Consider the following 23,400-nt stretch of genomic DNA (forward strand, 5'->3'; position numbering starts at 1 on the left):
CCTCGAACTCCATGGAGGATTTTGTCAAGAACAGCAAGATCACAGGAACTCCGGCAGAAATTGTGGACGTATATTCAAATATGCATCGCTCCTAAAGCGACTCATTTGTACCCACTCATCGTCGCAGAAGAAAGCCGGGTTCCGCATTGAACCGATTATGAACGCTGATTTGCCGTCTCTCATTCATCATAACAAATAAGCAATGTAGGCGTTTAATCACATAAATGTATCATGATTATATTTGATGCTCAAGCAAACCATTTCAATCTCCCGCTGCCTTATCGAGATCGCTGTGGTAGCGCCCTTTTGTATTACCAAGCCAAGAAAAAAAACTAGCAGTGGACTGAACATACGTAACAAAAGCTGAAAAGGCTTAATTAAGTTTATTCTTGGCGATTTATGGCCGATATCTTTGAATTTCGAGATTATTACGCTATGTCAATTTCACAATGAACCTTACGGACCTTATGCATGGAGAAAAGTTTATCGGTAGATTTTATTACTTATTTCATGGTTCATGGTTAATCAAACAACTTACACTACCCTTGCAACAACACTACCTGAATTCATTTCTGATAAAACTGCGGCGAAAAAACGACGATCTCGCTCCAAACGTCGAAACAGTCTTTCGCCATATATTTCCCAATAGAAACTTTCAATTTCTGCCCCACGGCAATCCCAGAAATCTTTTCTCAAACACAAGGATCCGATTACTGGCAACTCATTCATTTTAATGAGCTGCACTTTGAAATGCTGTGCAAGTTGGTCTAAAAGGAGCATAGGTAACACCTTCACTTATGCTGATAACAGAACCGCGGCTGCATCATCCAGTTATTGTTATCCTTTTCAAAGAGGAAGGACGACTTTAAAAACGATTTCAATTTAAAAGATTCGTCTGGTTTCCCCTCAAGATAACTGGAGAACAGGTGTGCAAGATCATTTTTAAAAATTCAGCTGTGTGACTTTCCTCCCACATACCACTGACATGTCATTTAGTACGGTTTAGGTATAGAAATTATTTGCTGAATGACTTCGCCAGGGGAAAACGGAAAGAATGTTCCTCCCCTTCCGTTTCTCCTAGGTGGGGAGGGTAGGGCTTTTTGTATGCTACCAGTGAGTGTTCTGTTGATGTTCCCATTCATCATGAAACACCGTAAAATAGTATAATTCTGCTTCCGTGGGATGCCAATTTTCTTTAAGGAAAAATTCCAAATTTTTTCTGAGTTTTTACCGGTTACTGAACATTTTCTCTTTAGTTTCGGTGACAACAGAAATGACAATTGACTAGGAAGTGAACAGCCCCATCATTCTGAAAAAATATTAGGATTTCTTTAAAAGCGTTCCGATTTGAGCGTTGTAAACCAATCCGAAGTAATTAGAGTTATCAATTAAATAGAAAAAAAAGGTAATCTGTCCAGAGCGCGGGAAAACGCGAGTGACGAGTTGTTAAGTAAGCACGTGATTGATCGACAGGGTGGCGCGAGTTTTTGAGACCGATTGCAGACCGTGGCAACCCAATTAAATTCTCGATCTATTTCGACAATCAATCGGTAATCGCCTTCGGCTGCATTTAAACCTGCAAGTTTTCCCTTAAAAAGTTTTCCTTGTTGGACTAGATGGAAACTTTTAACTATTTTCTCATTAATAAGTCAATGACTTGCCAATTTTTTAAAAAGACACCTGTAAACGAAATTAACGAGTTTTCGACAAGAAAATTCACCACGGAAAACTTGCAAGTAAAGATTCGGCTTGACCATAGCGTTTGAGCTGAACCAGATGACAAATGTAAACAACTTGCAAGTAAAGATTCGGCTTGACCATAGCGTTTGAGCTATGAACCAGATGACAAATGTAAACAACAAACAGATAGAAAACCAGATCAAGTTTTCACTGTCGTTTTTTATTTTGTTAGAGGTAAATGGACCTTGTCACTTGCACGAACGATAAAGGGATCTTTACAGTTGCCAGAGAACCAGTTTGAGCATGTCTCCGATACATATCTAAAAAAACCGTCGCCTGGCTGACGCATGGTTTTCTCACAACTATACATATTTATACAACAATAATAGTCGTTATAATAATAATAATAATAATAATAATAATAATAATAATATTAATTACAATAATTTATCATATTATAAAAATGACAAATGCTACGTTTCCGAACAGCCTACGCTATCAGTCACGCAAGACGTATCTGCTTCCGCCAGAGGATATACTGTCACGCAAACATCTTTGTTTGCATCATCTGGCAGGGAAACGTTGTCGTCATTAGTTCTCAATGGTCTCTGAAGCAATGTAGTATGTTCATGGTAATGCCTCGGAAAGCCTAGATTTTTTTGTCCATCTCCTTCGCCTGGATCTTCAGTTTCAGATTTTTTCCGTGTATTACACGGTCTATGCTTCTCGGAGTCACTATCAGAAACATGAATTTGTGCTGAAGTCACCACTTGTTGATAACTGGAAAGACAAGCGTCTGAAGGATATGACGATGTCAAAGAGCTATGACTACCCTTCAGCGAGTTCTCAGATGAGACATTGTCGCCTGTGGACGATTTCTCTTCGGAACCCGAAGCGTTTTCCGAGCTTGACACAAGATTTATACACGGCCCTTGCGCAGACTCTGATGAAGTAATAAATGTTGCCGTCGATCGTGGCGACTCGCGGCTGTTTTGAGTGCTACTTGAACTAGACGATTTCAAAGGAATGTAGCTGATACCTTCGTGTTCAAAAGCCTTCGCATTCGCCTCGTCACAGAGCTCCGGTTCAAAATGTGACACGTGCTGTGGACGTCTTCTTGGAGACGCCTTCTTTCCGCAGGAAAGGGTATTGTACTGAATGAAGAGCCACACCATTGATGTAACCACAATGCAGGACACCACCACAACAACAATGATTCCAAGAAACGTTTTCTTATCGTACTTCACGTACTTTGATTTGTTGGTCTTTTCGGTAGTGCCAACGCTCGTGCATTTTTCTGCAAAACAACAGAAATGCTTACAAACCTGGAGAAGCATTATCCAACAATAGCAAACTAAAATATCTCTACTAAAAGTGAAACCCAACGTTTACGTCTTTCTTTCCCATTACACTCTTTTCGCTTATAACTTCTTCTTTTCTAACAGTTTACTTTGGTTCATAATTGACATAGGGGAAATATTTCCACTTGCAGCGTCGTTTTAATGTTTTTAGTCTTGTTTTATTTTTTGTCTGCTTTTGCCGTGGTGTGATTGTTCTTGCTTTTCGTTAGCAAATTGTTAAATGTTTTTTTTCCCCCCAGCTATTAGAAATCAAATTCAGAATCTGATCTGGAGGGACATTGATCTCTATGCTATCTACAAATTCAAGGTGGGGATGATTCAATGACATTCACACCCATACCTGGTTCTACATAAAGCTCTGTGCTCTGCTTGAGAGTTCCCTCCGAGTTTGAAGCCTCGCAAGAGTACTTGTCCCCATCGTCTTCCTTGACCTCGGTTATAACCAGCACCTGGCCTGCTTCAGCAAACATAATACGGCTGCTCCTCTCTACGACCCTATCACTCTTAAACCACGTCACTGTGGGTCCTGGAGCACCACTGACCAAACACTGCAGCACCGCATTGTCACCTACAGTCACCACAACTTCACTTCGTATAGGATGCACAACGTGTGGCGCTTCTAGAGACACCAAAAAGTACCTAGTGTAAGCATACCTCTTAAGAGTGAATCCTAATTACGAATACACACTTCTCCACAACGACAAGCTGGAAATTCCCACGCGAACAAACGAACATTGATCAAATTTCAATACACTTGCATTACTGCTACTTTCAAATCAGCGAACAGTCTGCTAACAAAACTGCGCGAGTTTACTCTTTGGTGCTAGGATCAATTTCCTAAGTATTTTAAACCCTTCATAATAATTGTCTGATTTTGGAGGCAGGTCTATCCTCATAATGAGAATAGCAGTCCTTGGGACCTGTGTAGTAGTGCTTATGAGTGCGAGAGAGGGCATTTCAGTTAAAAAGGGGCTTAATGGAGTGTACATTGCAATTTTCATTTAGTCATGGTTTGATGCTACTCTGGTTTAAAGATTTAATGAATGTAACCGAGAAGTTACAATTCACGGACCCATCGTTTCGACATTCCTGCCTAGTGCCTTCATCAGGGGTGATCTAATCGCTGCAACTACAGGTCCTTTTCTATGATCACTAATTATCTGCCTATTTTTCTGACGAGGTGTAAATAGACGTCAGGTAGTAAGCCGCCATAATCATGATTTAAAGGAGCGTGGGCGGAGTTCGTACGCCTGGCTTCCAAACAAAGGCGCTGGTGGTAACGTCGATTAGTGGTGTTAATTCTAGAATTATCCCACCCATTTGTATGGTTGGTTAGGCATGTGTGCTCCGACAAAGCTGAATTTTCTCTTTTGCGAAAGAAAACCGCCTTTTGATGCTCTTTCAATCGTGTACCAAACTAACGTTTGGTCTGTCTGATATACTCGTGTTCACAGTCCTTGCACGGAATAGAATAAAAAGCGTCGGTTCGTTGTTCTTTTGTAACAGCATCCCTAGGTTTGGCAAAGATATCCCCTCAAGTCTGAAAAGGTTATTTACACCTCGTCGGAAAAAAGGGCAGCTAACTAGTGAGTATATAAAAGTACCTGTTGTTACATTAATTAGATCACTCCTAATGAAGGAAATAGACAGGAGAGTAAAATTCTGTAACTTCTCGGTTACATTCATTACATCTTTAAACCAGAGTAGCATCAAACCATGTCTGATGGTCAGGCCTGGTTACCTTGTGAATTTTAATTTTATTTATTCAAAATAAGACATAATGAGAGCCACTCACTTAAGACAGTAACAAAGGCTGACGCATTGACAGAACCAGCATCATTTGCTGCGCTGCAGATGTATTCTCCAGTATCCGCTGGTTGAGCATTCCTAATCACGTACACTTTCCTCTCAGGCGAATAATATATGCGCTTTTCACTAGCTGCAGGGAAGTTTGAACCCCCATCTTTTTGCCACGAGACCTGTGGTTCTGGGGAACCGTCAGCTTCACAACGCAGCTCAAAGGTTTCACCTCCTTTAACAAATGTGTCAGACGGTTTCTCTTTGATCCTGGGGAAAACTGGAAAACAAAACAAACAAGATCGAAATTACACGAGATTCCATAAAATTCCAGGACCTATTCCAAGGCATTTTTTCGTTATAGATATATAATATCGGGACCACCACTGACGAAGCTGGTTTCCAAATAATATGGCTACTAAGTCAATCAAGGTATTTCTTCTTTAATTTTCTCAGAAAAATTATTATCAATAACCACACTCACATTTCAAGACTTCCAGATTACCAGAGTGCCATAAGGGTGAAGTTGTTTTTATGTTTTCTTTTCTCAATACTCGGATTGGTATAGGAAACTTGTACAGTCATGTGCCTTGTCATATAAACTAGCAACAACTACAACTTTATCACTTAAGTTTTCCGGCGCATACTATGGCACTTTTCATAACTTAAATATAACAAAAATAAAATCTTGAGAAAGAAACTTAATAAAACTGGAACATTTTTACAGCTTTGTCATATGCATATCCAATTTTACCTTTCCTACAATGTGTATGTAACACAAACATCACAATCAGTGTTATCACATAATGAGTTTAGCCTCGGCAGGTACAGTTTAATTCAGGATGAAGAGGAGGATAAGGAGGGTGTTTCTATTCCATGTAGACTATCTAGGAGCACTAAACAACAATTTTGAATAATATACAATACTTGTAAAACTTAAAAAAAAAGAATCAGAAGCTTCTGACAAAGAGTAATCATAACATAAGTATTTTAATATATTTCCTGTCTAAAGTAAAGATTCTGTTTCTTAAGCCAGCTTTTTGATCTTTTTGTATTTTATTAATACTCAATAATCGACACTGTGCCAAGTTTGTTAATTAAGCTATTGTTAAACCCTATGTGCAGATATGATGTATATATTTGTTCCACTTACCAAGCACTGTGATTTGAGCTATCTTTGACTGGACAGGTGTAAAATAATTTGTTGCCACACACTGATAATTGCCACTGTCTTTGTTTGTCACTGATACCAAATGAAGCTCGCTGCTGTAAGTAACCATTTTGCCATCACTGGTCTGTAGAAGGGAACACATGTTCAAGAAACCAAGCAGGTTATTAAGTGAGTTTGATAGAGATTGATTTTAATCGCCCACAATGGTTTGAAATGGTTGCCACAGCACTAAAAAAGGAGCCATGATTGTCACTGCCTCACTTCCTGGCCCACTCTCCCTAATATGCATACTGACCTCTCAAAAATGTACAAAATTCACATCCAACCATTCAATTGAATGACTTTAGTCAGCCACATTGCCAATCTCCCTTTCACTCCAAAGATCTAAATATATTCTTTGCACTGTCTTCAAAACAGCTCTTGGAACTTAACTTCCAAGAAATTGGTGTTGAAAAAAAAACCTCCCCTAACTGATACTTTTTCAACTCCGAAGAATAACGATTTTATTGAACCTTTACACCCTAACATCAGTATGCATATTCTCCATACTGTTCTCTATACATTCACTAAGGTGCTAACAAGGAGAATTTGTTTCACAATTAAGAGCTTCTACAGTTGAGCATCATTTACTTTAGTTTTGTGAACTCAATGTGTGATTCAGAGGGGAGATAGTAGAGGGAAATTACAGTCTAGTTACTCTTGGGGGTCAGAGGGTGAAAAGAGATTCCTTTTGGTTACTCTTGGGAGTGAAAAGAGCATGTGAAATATTAACTAGTAATTATTAATTAAATAATATTCAAGTAATCTATATCACACAAGGAAGATAACACAATTTCCAGAATATCCCATTACAACTAACTCACCAACCTGAGCATGGCTTGTGATGTCTGCACCTTCCAGAGGCTTGTTGTTCTTTGTCCAGTTAACTTTGATTGTACTATTCCTCTGCCTGACCACACAATGTAATGTAACATTCTTACTAAGCAGAACCTTGTGTCCTTGTGGATGTATTGTTATCTCTGGTTTGTAATCATTCTTGTCTAAAAAATTAAAGGCATCAACATATTATCTGATTGGCTCGTGGGTTGGATACATTTATAAAATTTAAAAAAAATGCACAAGCCACAATTTGATAGAATGAGCTTCATACTGGTAATTTAATCACAGTCTCCTAGGCATGTTGAATAATCATACAATGCATTTCACCTGCTGTATGTCCCCGGTAGGAGCACACAAATCTCATTATATTTGGCATTTCATAAAGGAGTAGTTCTTCCTTTGTTATGAGTAATTGTTGTTGCTTCTAGAAATCTCCTGACTGCTGAGTCATGCTGACTTGTATACCATAGAACTTTCCAAAACATCTCATTGAGTCACACATTTATAATGTAAAAGTACTAAAATAATTCTTATGACAGCTCCTAGAATGTTCCAGAACACTTTGTGAATATATATAAGGACTCACTTATGTAGTGGTAGGAGTAATTGCTGTTGTCGCATTGACAACTGTTTTGAAAGCTATACCAAGAGAGAGAGTTACTGCAGAAGATCACTTATTTCATGAAACTTTGGAGACAGCAGTGAGATTGTGTTAGTGGTGAGCTAGAGTATAGACTGTGGTGGGCTTAATTAAGTTAATTACGGATAAGTATTGTACTGCTTTTGATAGTTGCCCCTCATTAAGAACATAACTTGCCGTTTAATAAAATCATTGAGTTTGTGGGATTGTAGTGTTTTTCTGTCAATTAGATTATACCACAACACCCTCTTTATTGTAATTACTTGATGTATAAACAAACACTGAGGAAGTTTGCTTCAAAAAAAGGAAGAAGTATAATCACAGTTCTTTGCAACTTAGGCCTCTTTAAAAGAGGAACGTTCTGACCTAGCATCAACTGGGCTGTTGCAAAAGAAGTCCCATACTGTTAAAATCCTTACCACAAACAAATTCAGATGAACTGAGGTTAAAAATGCTTCTTCTTTCTACTGGTTTAGGGTGTAGGCAAACAGCATGTATGTTTGATTTGAATCCTTCTGTGTCTTCTTCCTTCTTTTCAATCCATCTAGGTAGCCAGCTGAGGTCACAGTTACAAAGAAGGTGGGTAGTGTTTAAATATCTGTGAAACAAGAGAAGGTCCTCTCACATGAGCACATTCCAAAATTCATATCATGACACCCCTCAATGTGTATTTAAACAAAACAGGTAGAAGTAACAGTTATCCAACTTACAGAAATTGTAGTTCATTGGCCTCCAAGAAAGCATTCTCCTCAATATATGCTACAATATTAGCTGAAAGGTTCCTAAAACAGAAATGTCACAGTGAAACACATGTTTGACTGGAGGGAAAAATTGTAACAGAAACATGATTATTTAGTTATCATTAAGCTAAAAAGAGTGGTACTCTAACTAGATGCATTTACAAAAAAATAAATATACTATACTTACAAGCTTTTGACTGATTTAAGTCCAGAGAATGCATTTGCTGCTATCCAAGGGATACCATTTCCATCAAGCCTCCTACAAAGTTTATAGGTCATCTCATTCAAAAGGTATTTAAAAATATTTAACTACACATCACATGATACAATCATCAAAATCAATCACAATATACAATAATTCAGAGGTGGCGTGCACAGTTAACTCTATGACTCCCAAAAGAGAATTGCCTTTAGTTCTTCCTTAAAATAATCATTTCAAAGTATTTAATCTAGCAAGCATGTGATGAAAGGAGAAAAATGTCTCGGCATGTTTTATGTGGATACAACAAATTTCCTCAAGGAGGATAATAAAAAAATAGCTAAACAGATTTTCAGGACTAAAGGGTTGTTTAAGTAGACATATGTAACGTAATTTGGTCAATTCTATAATCAGTTGGTCAGTTCCACATTTACCCCAATTACAGCATCACTACATATATATGATTCAGCAACACTGCATATGGCATAACTAAATCAAATAAGTTGAATTTCTTTACTTACAGCAGAACCAACTTTTTAAGTCCTTCAAATGCACTCCTGGTTCCTTCCAGAATAGAGGACAGAGCATTGTTTCTAAGATCCCTAGAATACAAACAACACTTATACTAACAATTAAATGAAACACTCTTTTGACCTGCCAGTAATATTCAATAAAAGAAATGATCCCTGCAGATGAGCTACATCCAGAGGAAGTCAAGAAAAGAAGCAATAAAACAATTCAGACTTTGATGGAATTCAAACCTGTGCCCCCAGATATAAGGTTAAGGCTTTCACTATTTAATCCTTTAACTCCCATGAACGACCAAGACAGAATTTCTCCATACAATATTGATACAATATCAACTAGATAAGTGATGAGAATAAAGAAAAATATCAATTTAGGATAATTCTCTAAACTAACATCATAAGAATTGTATAATTGACAGTAAGGAGAATTATAAACTTGATCTGGGAGTTAAAGGGTTAACAGGTAACATTACCTAATATTTATTGAAAAGTTTAAGTAACAAAATCAGCTTAAACACATTAAGTTGAAGGACCACAATGCATAGCACATGGTAGAAACTTACAACACACTCAATGAGCTCAAGTCAGAGAATGCCCCATCTTCCACATGATAAATCTGGTTATTGCCAAGATTTCTGCAAGGTAAAAAATGGGGGATAACCTTAGTTAAAGCATATGTAATTCACAATTTTCTAACAGGAAACACTGAGGTTCAGATCCAGATCCAGCAAATTAGAAGTCACTTGGGCTTGGGCAACATGGTGTTTTTTTTTTTTTTTTTGGGCAATAACCTTCAATCTCAATGACTCCCTCCAATCAAGATAGACTAGCAGCCCATCCAGAAGGCAGGTAGTTAAACCCCTAGTTGCTTTGTGGAGCACCAGGCTAAACTTCATATGCATAAATGTGGGGGTTTCAGAAGCTGAAGGTGTTACATTGTGTTTCTGTTACCACAAAAGGGGCACTACCAATCTTGGAAAAAAACATCTCAATGGACAGCAGTATGAGGAATTAAACCCGGCCATCTACAAAAAAAAGCCTCTATTGAAGTTGCTGACTTAAGTCATATACTACAAACTGAACACTTACAGACTCTGCAGGGTTAAAAGATGGGCAAATGTGTCCTTGTGAATGTAGGACAATTCATTCTGGGCCAGGTTCCTATGAGAAAAAGAAGGAACTGGTTGTTATGGACAGAGAACCATAATGGGTGTATGCAATACCAAGGAGTGACTTGATATCATTTGTTACACTTCACAAGAGAAGATGAAATACAACCAACTAAAACCAACTTACAAATCCCCCAGAAGAAGAACTGTTCTCCAGTCAAAGGAAGGACCTTTTTCAATCTTGCTGATGCGATTGTTGTTCAGATAGCTGGTTCAGAAATAAAAAAAATTTAAAAAAATTAATATACATTAAACAGGTCCATAACTGAATTGAATTGTGGAAATACATTCAACATTATTGGGTGACATGTTCATGAAAAAGAATTATTACTTTGTGCCACATAGCAAATTGTTCTCCCATTTCATTCACTTTTACTCCTCAAAATCCCTGCTCTTAAAATAGCTAAGCTCTGAGAAAAGCACACCTTCTAGGCAGTTTCCTCAGTTAGAATATAATTATTCATCACAGATGAAGTGAATAAGCTACTATCCCACAATCCCTGACATTGATCAGAGAGGATTACTCGACTACTGAAAGAATAATAATCATTTTTCCATATAATGACTTGGGTGATTATATGATCGACTGCAATTTTATGCAATCCTGAAGAAGCCATTTTAAAACTTGTTCTTCATACTATCAGCACATTAGGCAGGGTAATCATTGCAGGATATAATATTTTCCATAAAGCAAGTACAGGGTTCATGCAAATGTAAGAGAGATATCATTTTTCTTTCAACATCCACTGAAACAAACACTATACCTTAGAGGTACACAGACTTACAGTTTATGAAGGTTGCCATCTCCAATGAACCACAGTGTAGCCACGAATGTTAGATTGTTGTTGTCCAAATACCTAAAGAAAATTGATATTTAGTTAACCCTTTACACCCTAAAATCAGTATCCATATTCTCCATACTCTTCTCTGTATATTTCCTTTGTGACTGAAGAGGAGAATTTTGTTTAACAATCAAAGCTTCTGATGGCAACCATTTCCTTTATTCTTATGATTTTAATGCAAGATTCAGCAGTATTAATGTAAGGAGAATTAACATGTCAATCACTCTTGGAGTTTAACAGGTTACAAGCCATGAAAAAACATTCGGCACCAATGACAGTATGAAGATGTATTCATGTAGTCAGAAGAGGAGAAAAAAATAGGTTATGAATTTCATAATAAATTTTTGGGGTAAAATACTGCAAAGAGGTTGGAATATCTCCCCACCCCTTTATCTCTACAATTCCAGACCTTACAAGAGACAGGTGAAAAAATTTGTTGAAATCACAAATAACAATACCCACAGACAAGTTCATATTAACAATTTCAGCTGATGTACTCACAATTCCCTCAGATTGGACATCTCCCAGAGTGCATTATTAGATATGGTATGGATTTTATTCTTTGAAAGCTTTCTGCAATGATGAAAGAAGAGACAAAATGCTATAAGAGCATGACAACAAGCTTAAGATAGACAGCCTCTGATAGGAGGTATCTGTGCTTTTAAATAGATATCTGATCTGTGCTTTGATAAGCAATGCATATAGCAGTGGCTAATGAGACACTGCAGAATTAACAGTCTACTTTAGCTGCATTTACAAATTGGTTTTATAACAATTTAAGGAAAAAAAGCCCAGATTGTTGTGTAACGCTTATAGAGATAAATCCCCATGAAACAAACCCAGTCCAGGGGATCATGAATATAGATCAGAAAGTTGTTTTGGTTTTATTGTTCATTTATACTGAACTGAAAAAAAAAATCCTTGAGCAATACAAGTCATTCATGTATAAGTACATAACATCATAGAAATTGTAATGAATAAATTTATGTAATTGAGACAAACTTCATTAGGGGCGTAGACCTATTCTTGTTTCTTGTCTGATGGCCAATTTAATTCCTCAAAAATTATTCTAAGGATCTAAGGATCTGGAATAAAATAGTGCCAATCATTTTTAATATCTCTTTGAATCTACTGAAAAATAACCAACAATTTTCTTTCCTTTGGTATAAAGCTGTTTAAACTTTTCCTGTCAAAACTGTACATCCTTCATTCAATCCCTACATTTTCTCAAACCCTAATTCAATTAACTGTCTGAAATATTTGTGGAATGTAGCAAATTGCAAAATGTCTTTTCTACATGGAGCTCAGGAAACAAACAGACACCAGCTTGTGGCTGAAAGTGTGCCCTGAGAGATTTAACAGGATTTTTAGTGATCTGATAAACATGATAAGACCAGATTTTCATTCCACTAAAGTAAACTCCCTTAATCTGGAATAAAAATGCAAAGAATGTTTTGAGGATCATGAAATATTAAAACAAAGAATAAGAAAAACTTACAGTATGGCTACAGACTTTAGACTTTTCAAAGGACTGACAACAGCATTGATCCAATTTTTTGTGAGATCTCTGAAAGAAAACAGAGTGAAATCATATGAAATATGTAATAACACCCAAAATGCAAACCAGGATTATTCTAATTTCATCAACTCTACTATTCTCCGTTACATGATATCACACTTAAATGAAAAGCATATCAACCTTATCTATCTAAAAATCTTTTTAATACATCAACCACATTTTAAAGTATTTAAAGCCTATCCAAACATTTGGTTCTTGAGTATAAACAGAACTACAAGTATCCTCCCACAGAGCTACATGTTCAAATTGCGTATCGCTTAAAATTAGGAAATATCATGTGATTTTGTTCATCAAAGTAACAAAGATGAAAAATTACACAGCTGTAAAGAAAAAATGATGAAAAATTTTGCTTCAGACAGCTTCTGTGATAAGATCTGGGTCTAAGTAAGTTATGAAACATAACATGATATAATTTCTTCCCCACAGGAAGCAGAAGGGCAATAACCTGTCATTTGAATCACTTTATAAAGCAGATGCAGCAATGTGATAAGAATCTTATTCAAAACAACACAAATAATTAAACAACTGACAAATGAGAGACTTACAGTTTTTTTAATGAGGTTAACTGACTCAAGGCCTGAACTGGGATGGATGTCAGCCTATTTCGGCTCAGTTTCCTGTGATAAACAGACATAGCAGCTTTGTTGAACATTTTATTCATAATACAACATTATAGCCCAACTCTCATGAATTGTCATACAAAATCATGTTTAGTTCATGCTGCCACCTCTTCCATCCAATTTAAATTACAGGGTATCAAAATTTCCAAAGTTACTTCATTCGATCATCCTAAGTCTTCGATAACACTGATGGCGCAATCTATTTGGAGGTCCTTATGCATCAAATTTGATTCATAGACATTGCAATCAACTACAGAAACTAGTGAACATGTGACATGGTCACTTCATGTGAAAGAAATTGCTTCACAAAAACAATTTGGCATGGAGTGAGCATTTATGATCTGAGAAGCATAAGATGGCTGATTGAGTTTTTCTACCCTTTACTTGCCTATAGACTTTGGTAATCAAATCAAATTGAACAACAATCAATTCCCTAGGGAAATTCACTTGGTCTTGACAAATATCCTTAGCATCCTTCTACTACCTCTGCCACAACTACAATAACAATTTTAACAAGGTAGTGGATCACTTTCACTACTCACAATGACTGCACTGAGGTGAGATTAGCAAAGGCATTTGGCCCAATGTATGAAATTCTATTACTGCTCAGAAACCTGGAACAAAACAGGACAAAAAAACATGAGAGTGTGATCTTTAAGTTATTTTATATATCAATATCTGTATGGCATGGTGTTATCCCATTTGGGAATTATTGATAAATATCTATTATTGATAGCACTGGTAGATAAATGACTTCTATTTTTCTTTCAATAAAGCTCTACAAATGATATGTAAGGCTTTTTAGCTGAAAACAGCAGTGGACTCGAGAGAGAACATGGAGAAGATTTTTTCACCTTGAAAAGAATAGTGTTTAAGGACTGAACAGAAGGTATCCACATACGTTTTCCTTTCTAGATAGCTTATAAGTGATCTGCCTTAAATGGATGTCACTTGCTGAGAGGTTCACCCTAAAACTAAATGGTAAGTGCTTAGCTCTACTCCTGTGCAAATGTGCAGTTTGAATGTAAATGCCACAAATATACTTACAGATATTGTAAAGATAGTCTCTTTGTGACATTTTGTGATGGGATGGACGTTATTTTGTTGTGATGCCTGCAAAGGTAAAGTGAAAAATGCTATTTTCTCAGACACTTATTTTTTTTCCCCCAGACTTAAAAGTCAAGTTTTCAATCTGCAGTTCACTTCTTGAATCTGTAATGTATTCCTCTTTCAAAAGATCTGAAGAAGTATGTAAAAAATACTGTTGGTCATTGACTTGTCAATAAGGATGGGTCAACTGAACCAATGATTAAACCCTTGTTTGAGTAGAACGAAATGAAGCATGAGCCTTATATAGCCTTGTAATTCCTTGAATATGCTGCTAAATACCTTGATTTACAACATGCTTTTCAGTGCACTACAGGAAAATCACAGTGAAGCCGTAACTTTACTTCATAACTTATTGCTCATTGAATACCAAGGAACCTCCACATAGACGCACCCTACAAAAGTGTCCCTTGAATTTAAGTATCCACAGAAGGGAGGTAATAAGTTAGCTGAGTTTCCGGAAAAGTTGCGAAGGATGACTTCATAGAGTGTGTACACAGGGTTACAAAAATTAAATTTAATACTCACAAAGACAAGCGGATCAAGGAAGATGGTAAAGCCTGCCATGGTGGAACTTCTCTGAGCCGATTTTCATGAAGAAGACTGATAAAAGAGAGAGGGACAAAATGTCAAGAACTCTGCAATGGATAAAGAGTGGGCTGGCAAGTAATTTTCATATTACACCCTTTGTTGCAAGTGTGTTGTTTCAAGCGCAGGAACAGAGGGTAAATCCTCCTGCTGATAGGCCAACTTCAAAAGTCTTGCCTCTTATGAATTCATGACTGACCATGCAAAAAAATAGTTTCTATTAACCATTATTAATCATATATTATTGACATAAAAGAACTACTGGGCTCAAAATGTTCAATGAATGATATCATTAAACAAATAGCTTAGGTTTGTGGACGATTACTTGCAAAGGATAAAAAGGAAACCGATTTAGGATATTGTAAATTATAACCAAATATAAGATTAATTCTAAAGGCTTACAGCTCTTGAAGGTCTGTTAGTCTTGAAAGCTGCGAAATATTCAAGGTCACCAGCTGATTATTACTAAGATCCCTGAAAAAATAGATTAAAAGAGAATGTCAGCGGAAGTAAGGTTGAGCCAACCTAAACAATAACTTACTAAGGAGCATGTGCTGCAACACCAATCATTTCAAAGCTTCAACATCCAACCCTCCTAACCCCCCCTCCCCCAAATGGGGATTTGAAGGATTTGAAAGTCACCTGTGCCTAGGGGTTAGGAATTTGAACCTTGCCAGGCTGGGTTGAGGAATTTAAGCTGGAAGTGTCCAGTCTATCCAGCAGAATGCAACTGTTATCTCTTGTAATATGGAGGTGTTTATGGGTAAAAAAGTTTACTTTTAAGGGGTGAATGTCTCAGAAGAAAAGGTCTACTAGGTTTAAGTTTTATAGTTGGGTAAATGTGTTGAGACTAACTATCAACAATTTTAAAGGGGTAAGTTTCTAAAGAAACTGTGGTGCTGCGTCGGTGGGAGAGTATAGCAGGTAATTTAGTGTTAACAACTGGGTTGAAAACGTAAATTAGCCACCGTAAAGGGTAAAAAAGCTGACGTTTCGAGCGTTAGCCCTTCGTCATCGCTCTGACGAAGGGCTAACGCTCGAAACGTCAGCTTTTTTACCCTTTACGGTGGCTAATTTACGTTTTCAACCCAGTTGTTAACACTAAATTACCTGCTATCAACAATTTTGCCTCACACAAAAAAAGATGAATAAGAAAGTGAAATATAACAGGTATTCCTGCTCCTTATAATCTAATCAATTCAATGTAGAGGTCCTACAATCTATCAGGTGTTCCATTCAAAGAAGTCATACAGTCTTCAAATCAATTTCCGTGTAGGCATACATGCATAGTGGATACATTATCCTACAGATTTTTAATCAGTCATCCATGTCACCTTCTAAGTTCAAACAGGAAAATTTCATCTCTAAATTCCTACTTGAACACCCTATCTCCCAAGTTATATGTGTGTTGTACCTTTTCACAACATTACCATACGTTTTATTCAATAGATGAGATGCTTTCAGAATTACAACAGAAGTACCTTACATCAGGAACTTTCTAGAAAATTTTCAAACAAATCTCAAACTGCTTGTCACCTAGTAAGGCTCCATGAAGAATATTGACTTCTTGAATACAAAAGAGTACTCAGTAATTTACAAACTTAAGCCCACAAAGAACATCCAGAAAAATGAACCTTCAAACAAGGTTCCCTTTCTTCCACAACCAAAAAAAAACCCAAAGTGGATGATATACCTTTGATGAACAAAATCTGATACAGACTACAGCTAAGAATAAGATTATAAACACTTAAATCTCCTAAGTACAACTGGGCTATGTGCCACGTAAACAACTTGAGCATGAACACAGCTACAATATCAACTACCATTATTTCGCAAACTACTAATTCAATGAATTGAGAAATTAAATGACATTACATTTTTGCACACCTTAAAACTAAGGCTACAACAAGCTGGCAGTTTACAACATATTTTCTTACTACCAGTAGACAGAGAAGCATGAAAATAAAATGGTCAAATATGGCATTTCCTGACAGTCATTCCAGCATGAAAATGACATCATATTGGAACTAGGACATGGTAATAAAGAGGAAAAAAAACAAACCAAATGTGTTCCATTTAATGGGAACAGAGGTCTACTAAGTTCCCAAAAAAATCATTGTATGGATTAGAAATTTGTGTTTCAAAGTTACAGAATAAAAACAAAATTTTTGATAATTATAAACTTCCTATTTCTTGCAAGCACAGCTCAAGTAAACACAGAAAATTGATTTACTGCTTTCAAGGTGGGTAAGTGTGTGTGGTAGGTACCTGGCAGAATATTACACAGTCATAACAAGCATCTCTTTGTTTAACTGCCTGATGTATCCTGTCTTAAGAAAATATATTCACTACACATACAACGAAAAACAACTAACGAGTTTCTTTCTGAGCTATGTTAAGCAAAAGATACCTATATAGTACATTTCAATTTTGGTACAAAGTGCCACCAGTTCAGTGTTCTTTCTCATATTAAATTTCATGATCCTCTGCACAATAGTATGACATCAATGCTTGTAACAAAAACAGAACAAAAACATATCAGTTTGTTGATGATGTTTCAATCGCCAATTCATTCAGGCGTACCACAAGTTCCCATCAGGGCCAAGTTAGCTGTGATTTTCTCCTGTGCTCCATTAAAAAAAAGAGAGAGATAAAAAAGCCAGAAAGAGAAAGGAGACGTCCATAATGTTACACAGCTTCTTGTACTGTTTGAAAGTAAAATATGTAAAGATGTTCCAAAGGGGCTACATTTCATTTACACGGTGCCTAGAACTAATATGCACTTTGTTCAACTTTTCCAGGATTCAAATTTAACAAAAAACCAATTTATCTCTACTTTGTCCACAATCCAAAAAAAAGTGTATAATTACAAACATATAAAATTGACAGGGTCACATGCAACTTGAGGTAAAAATAATATTATGTGATCTATGATCTATGATTCATTTATAATGAAAAAAAAGGAAGCCAATCTAAGAGATGGTGGATCTAGATAATTTAAAATTTTGGAAGATTTGTGAAGACTATTTTAAGTAACAAAGTTCTGTACCAACAATACCTTATTTACAGTTCTTATTCAATCATAAACTTTTGGAGAAAGAAAAATTTAAATTAAAAGCGAATTACTAGTTAGGCATAAAACACGCATTGTAATCAGTACAGGAACTTGTGGTCATGTACTGTATTAACAATTATTTCCCAATGCAATAATCTCTGTTCACTTTTTCAAAAGATGTGGTACAAAGGCTATCATGAAGTGAATCAATCCCTTCATTACTCTGAAATGTTGATCTAGAGAAGTTAGCTGTATTGTTAAACACACATTTTTTTCTTTGTTGTTTTCAACAATATTACAGGTACTTGACCATTGTAAATTCACATCTAATATGAGCTTAATTGTTTTGAAAATAGGGTTCAAATACCTCAGTGTGTAAATTGTCTCATATATTGACTACATTGAACTATGACCAATATTGAGAGTAAGGAAATTTTCATATATTGAGACCAAAATTATTACTTATTTACTGAGAGTCAATACATTGGTTGTTCTCTTGAAAACTTGCAATTTTTATTCAAAATTATCAATCAACTGTCTAATATTTACAATTCTGACAAGCAAACTTTTTTTAATAACTTATGATGGACACATCTGAGAATGGTAGTCATCAGTTTAATTTCCAGTAGGCTGAAGCCCTGTTTCAAGCCAATGGGTATATCAAATTCTTTGACAAAGCCATTGTACCCTACTCTGCTCAGAAATACATTATTAAAATAGCTTTAAGTTAATCAAACCTATAAATAGTTAGAATTTACCAGAAGCACACTGAAATAAATGTTAAACCCAAAACTCAAGTTCAAGAATTTCATTTCAACTTGCCAGGCTTGACAATTTGATCATAATTACATTGATACTTAACTCTTCCAGTAAAACTTTCCTAAATTGTTCACAAATTACTTGTGTTAGACAATAAAAAATATTTTGTTCAATGACAAAGATACCAGGGTATTATAAAATGTACCGACTGCTTGATGTCTCAAGTCACACCCTAGCTAAGTGGCCTGAAATTACAACAACCTTTTCCTGTTGCTGGGTAACATATGAGTGGAAAAAAGAAAAGAGGATATGATCAAGGAGAAGTTCAAATGTCTACTGACGCAATTCAAATTGAGGAGGAAAAAACCAACAAGAACACACAAGCCACCATGATTGGCTTAGTACCCTTGGTATGTTGTTGCATGTTCACTGTTACATTCATTGCTCAGTAATCTGTCACAAAGCAAATTATAGAAGCTCTTGTTATGTCTAAACATTCAAGTTCCACTTGATAGGTCAAGAACTAATCCATGGTTGCTCTTAATTCCAACATGCAACAACAAGCTTTTTTCAACATAGACTGCGGCAATGAAATGGAAAAGATTTTCAACAGGAACAAAATTCCTTTGCTCAAGCAAAAAAATATATCCCAAATGTGACCTATCATATCACTCAAGGACATTGTAATGCCTTGATCCAAAGAGTATCCCACGAAGCCAATGAAAGTAGAACAGTTGATTCTTTTCATTTTCCAAACATTCAAAACACACTTTCACAGGCGTCAAAGTAAGACATTCAATCAGTAGCACTACTTGTTTAAATGACCTACATATACTTTGTGCTGTCTCCAAAGATCTATTGCTTCTTCGTGTATCTACTTGCAAACAATAAAATAAATATCCAAGTGTTCCTCTTGTATACAATACAAGATTTTATCTCACTAATAGTTGCAACTGCACACTTGCACATACCAAGTGTGATTCTTGTAACTGTAAATCAGAAAGTTTGATCACACCCAAGCTTGTGGCCTACAAACCAGTTTGATAAAATAAACTTGTACCAGTTCAAGGGAAAAAAGTCTTAAATAAATAATCACTTCCCACACATGGCACTCCCGATTACAGAAGGGAGAACATTTAAAAACTCAGTCCTTACTCCTCAAACTGTCTTGCAAATTTGCAAAATGCATTCTAACATCCAACAGATAAGATCAGATCCAGTAAGAGAAATCTTGCACGGTTCACTAGCATAAGTTGGCAGGTATAAAATGTTGCTAACATCACTTCAAATCCCACTTCCATTCTCCTGTAAGGCAGCAAGTGTCCTTTAAAATCACTTTTGTCTGCCTCTAGCGAAAGGTCACCTATAATAGCTTAGGTTGTGCATGTACTGTAGCTTCATCATAAAAAATTACACACTAGCAAAAAGTTTTCTTAACTGATGTGGGTCATAATATTAGTGAAATGAAACATGGCAATTCTTTCAGTGGCACATTTGAACTCTGCATATCAATGATCATGTTTGTGCAAAAATTACAATTTGTCACAAGAGAAACAATCAATCAAGGGTAAATGCACCACATATACTATTGCATTTGGTTCACCCAATCACCAGTTCTCTTCCCTATTGAAAGAAAACTTTCCATCTACACTGTTGACAAAGGTACAGGTATCTAAGCAAAGCAGTCAAACAGTTGTACTGTGTGTCATAAATAAGATACAACAGTATAAGCTGTACTTTCTGACTGGTTTATCTCAAATAGAAAGACTGGATGAATCAAACCATACCCCTCAATGAAAATGACACAACCATATCTACCTGTACCAAGAAATAGAAAAAAACTACCATCCAGAGGAGAGACATAACATACATTCTACAAGTATAAAATAAAACACAGTCACTGTGAGCCTCCACACAAACAGTATGAGCTTAAGCATGATATCTGAAACAAGGCTGAAACTTCCTTCACTCCACTAATTCTTTAAGTCTGAATAATGTAATTGAAAGCACCTGGAATTTCAGTCTGCTTTGTATACTATTTCTCACAGTGATTGAGAGTCTCATAAAAATTGATAAGAATCAAGCTCCACTTGCAAATTCTGAGAGAGTAAAGGCTAATCTAAAGTTTTTGTTTTCTTGAAACATCACAGATATAAACTCAAACAAAAACTTCACTGGAATCAAAAGGATAACATATATTTTTTGTAGCCACTCCCTTACGTTCAGATATAAATTTTTGGACGAAGACCACAAAGGGAAAGCTCTGTTCCCACCAATTCATCAGTAGGGGGTCTACATTTGATGAGGAATTTGCATATTATGTTCTGTGGCCTGGGGGCATAACAAAAAACACATTTTCCAGCATCTATAACTTCTCGATCCTCTTCAATGATAATAAATTGATCTATCAGGTCTCTCGACGATTAGAGCATTGACACAAAATCATATCAAAACATCAAAATTCACTCGCATAGGTAGAAGAAGTTTTATAACATCGCCCATTCAGTAGGTTGTTGAGATAGTTACAAAATTGGAATTTTTAATCACGATCTTTTCAGAACACAATTTAAATAAATACAACAGCAGGAGATTTTGCTACAAACGCGTAAGAAATCAGCCTCGGGAAAGAAAGCGTGCACTGTACACAACAACAAACCAACACAAGGGAGCGAGCGCTTCAAACACTACCAACATGATGTAAAGAGAATCCAATCGTCCATAAATAAGGAAATTGAAGAAAAGAATAATTGTGCCAATGAACGGCGTTCTCACGGCAAAACAAAAACAATGTAAAGCACAGGAAAACAAAGACGCTAATTTAATAAATTTGCTTCAGTCGAAATAATTGTCGATAGACGACGAAAAATTCCCTTTCATAAGATAGTGAATTAATTGAATATGTAGCCTGAAAACGATTTCTGAAGAAGGTGCGCGTTCTGGTCAGAATATTAGACCATAAAAACGACAAATGTAACATATTTCTCTCATGCTGTTTACTTTTTATTTCTTATTAGTCCACATTGAATAATATGGCTTTAGCGCAATGTGCGGTGGCGAACGCTATGATTGAATTTTGAGTTTGCCGCATGAAACCTGCCGCAACGAACGTCCCTAAATAACAGTAAAAACAAGAATTGCAATTCCCAGTTAAAAATAAAAAAAAAAACTTCAAATTGATTTATGTCGCAAGAACACGGCGGGAAACCTTCCCAATATGTACATAATTTGCGAGTAATGCACATATGTCAATATCTCGATCGCAACCTAAACAAGACACGAATGATTCCTTTCTTGGGATTTCGCCTTAAATAAATTTTAGTTACTGGATAGCATAGAAATTTACTTTACAATGAATGAAATATCGAGTTCACAGTTTATTGAAGACCTTGTTATTTGTTTAACGAAGCAAAGATAACAATAGAGGAGAACCTTTCAAAGAGACGGTTTAGTTGACACATTATCAATTGGAAGTACGCGTATCATGCAGTAATTCGTTTGCAATATGTCACTTATTTATGGAGTTTTAGCACAACAGAGGAAATCCACTCGCTTTCTGAAGAAACAACTAAGCTTACTTAAAAATATATCAGACACATGGGCACGTCACATTCACCATTCCTTCGTAAACTCGTCGCTTGACAATTTGACATTTGAAGCAACACATGACGTGTTCGATTCCAGCTCAAAGAAATGCTCTCTCATACCTGCATTCTTTTTCGATATATTTTAAAGATGCAATCGAAAACTCTCACGCGAATCGAATCTTTCTTCATTCAAGACTTCGTAAACAGAAAAGTGCAAAACCTCTATCAAACCAGCTCCCCGTTCATGGTGTTTTTCTAGTTGTAAGGTGACACCGTGAAAAATCCCTCGGTTCAAAAACTGCCATTCGTAGGTAACAAGGTATTCACCTTAGATAAAGAGTAGCCCGAAATATCTTATCAAAACCGATAAACATGAGATGTTGAGAAAAAGTTCGTTAGGAGTGACTTAAGAGATTTTAAATCGCCGACGAGTACGCTTACAACTCAACAAAAGACAGCACATAAACTAGCTAGAACCAAGAAACCGTTTTACTCACAATGAGGTCGTTTGCAAAGGAATCCCCTCAGGTATTGAGCGAAGTTGACGACTCTTGCAGATAACTCTTGTTCCAGAACAAATGCAGGGCTTGGCTGTTACACATTCTTGGCCATTTTGATCTTGTCCCAGCGACAATCCACATAAGGCCAAACATATTGCAATCAAAGCATTCATAATATTAATAGACGCCATATTTGATTGAAATCCGCGGTGCTTTTACATTTCCCACCACAGTCTCTACTAAAGGAGATTTTCTATGATGTGCCACTAAAAACCCCGGAGATTCATCCACGATGAAAAGCTTCCTTTACTTAGTAGGGTGTCGGTAACAGAATAGGTACACCTTCACGCAAAGTTTTCTTAAAGCGTCAAAGAGGAAACCATCAACCTCACTCGGTTGAAATTGAATGCCACTTTCACGACATGAAACTGACCACCCACGAACGTCACAACAACAATAGCCTGCGATGTGATTGGTCACTTATACCATGTGTCGGTAAATTGACAAGGACCTAAGCCGCGGGATACAACCCAAATAAAATTTGTCGTATTTACTTCAATTCATCCATATCGCTCCGATTTCAACCTTCCCAAAAAGTGATTG

General features: G+C 36.3%; 1 protein-coding gene across 1 annotated transcript; it reads right to left on the reverse strand.

The window, feature by feature from the left end:
- Positions 1–1,879: 1,879 nt before the first annotated feature.
- Positions 1,880–23,388, reverse strand: LOC113682260 (uncharacterized). The gene is made up of 21 exons (XM_027199415.2): positions 22,795–23,388; positions 15,302–15,373; positions 14,840–14,914; positions 14,252–14,317; positions 13,747–13,818; positions 13,130–13,201; positions 12,504–12,572; positions 11,507–11,578; positions 10,949–11,020; positions 10,291–10,371; positions 10,084–10,155; positions 9,558–9,629; positions 8,989–9,069; positions 8,456–8,527; positions 8,239–8,310; positions 7,948–8,126; positions 6,877–7,049; positions 5,992–6,133; positions 4,837–5,118; positions 3,382–3,660; positions 1,880–2,977 (listed from the first exon to the last, which is right to left on the reverse strand). Exons 1-21 carry the CDS (start codon positions 22,986–22,988, stop codon positions 2,154–2,156), a joined length of 3,093 nt encoding a protein of 1,030 aa, XP_027055216.2. The 5' UTR covers positions 22,989–23,388; the 3' UTR covers positions 1,880–2,153.
- Between the last annotated feature and the right edge of the window lie 12 nt (positions 23,389–23,400).

Source organism: Pocillopora damicornis, chromosome 5 (genome assembly GCF_964200805.1).
Source record: "Pocillopora damicornis chromosome 5, jaPocDami1.2, whole genome shotgun sequence".
NCBI classification, from domain to species: domain Eukaryota; kingdom Metazoa; phylum Cnidaria; class Anthozoa; order Scleractinia; family Pocilloporidae; genus Pocillopora; species Pocillopora damicornis.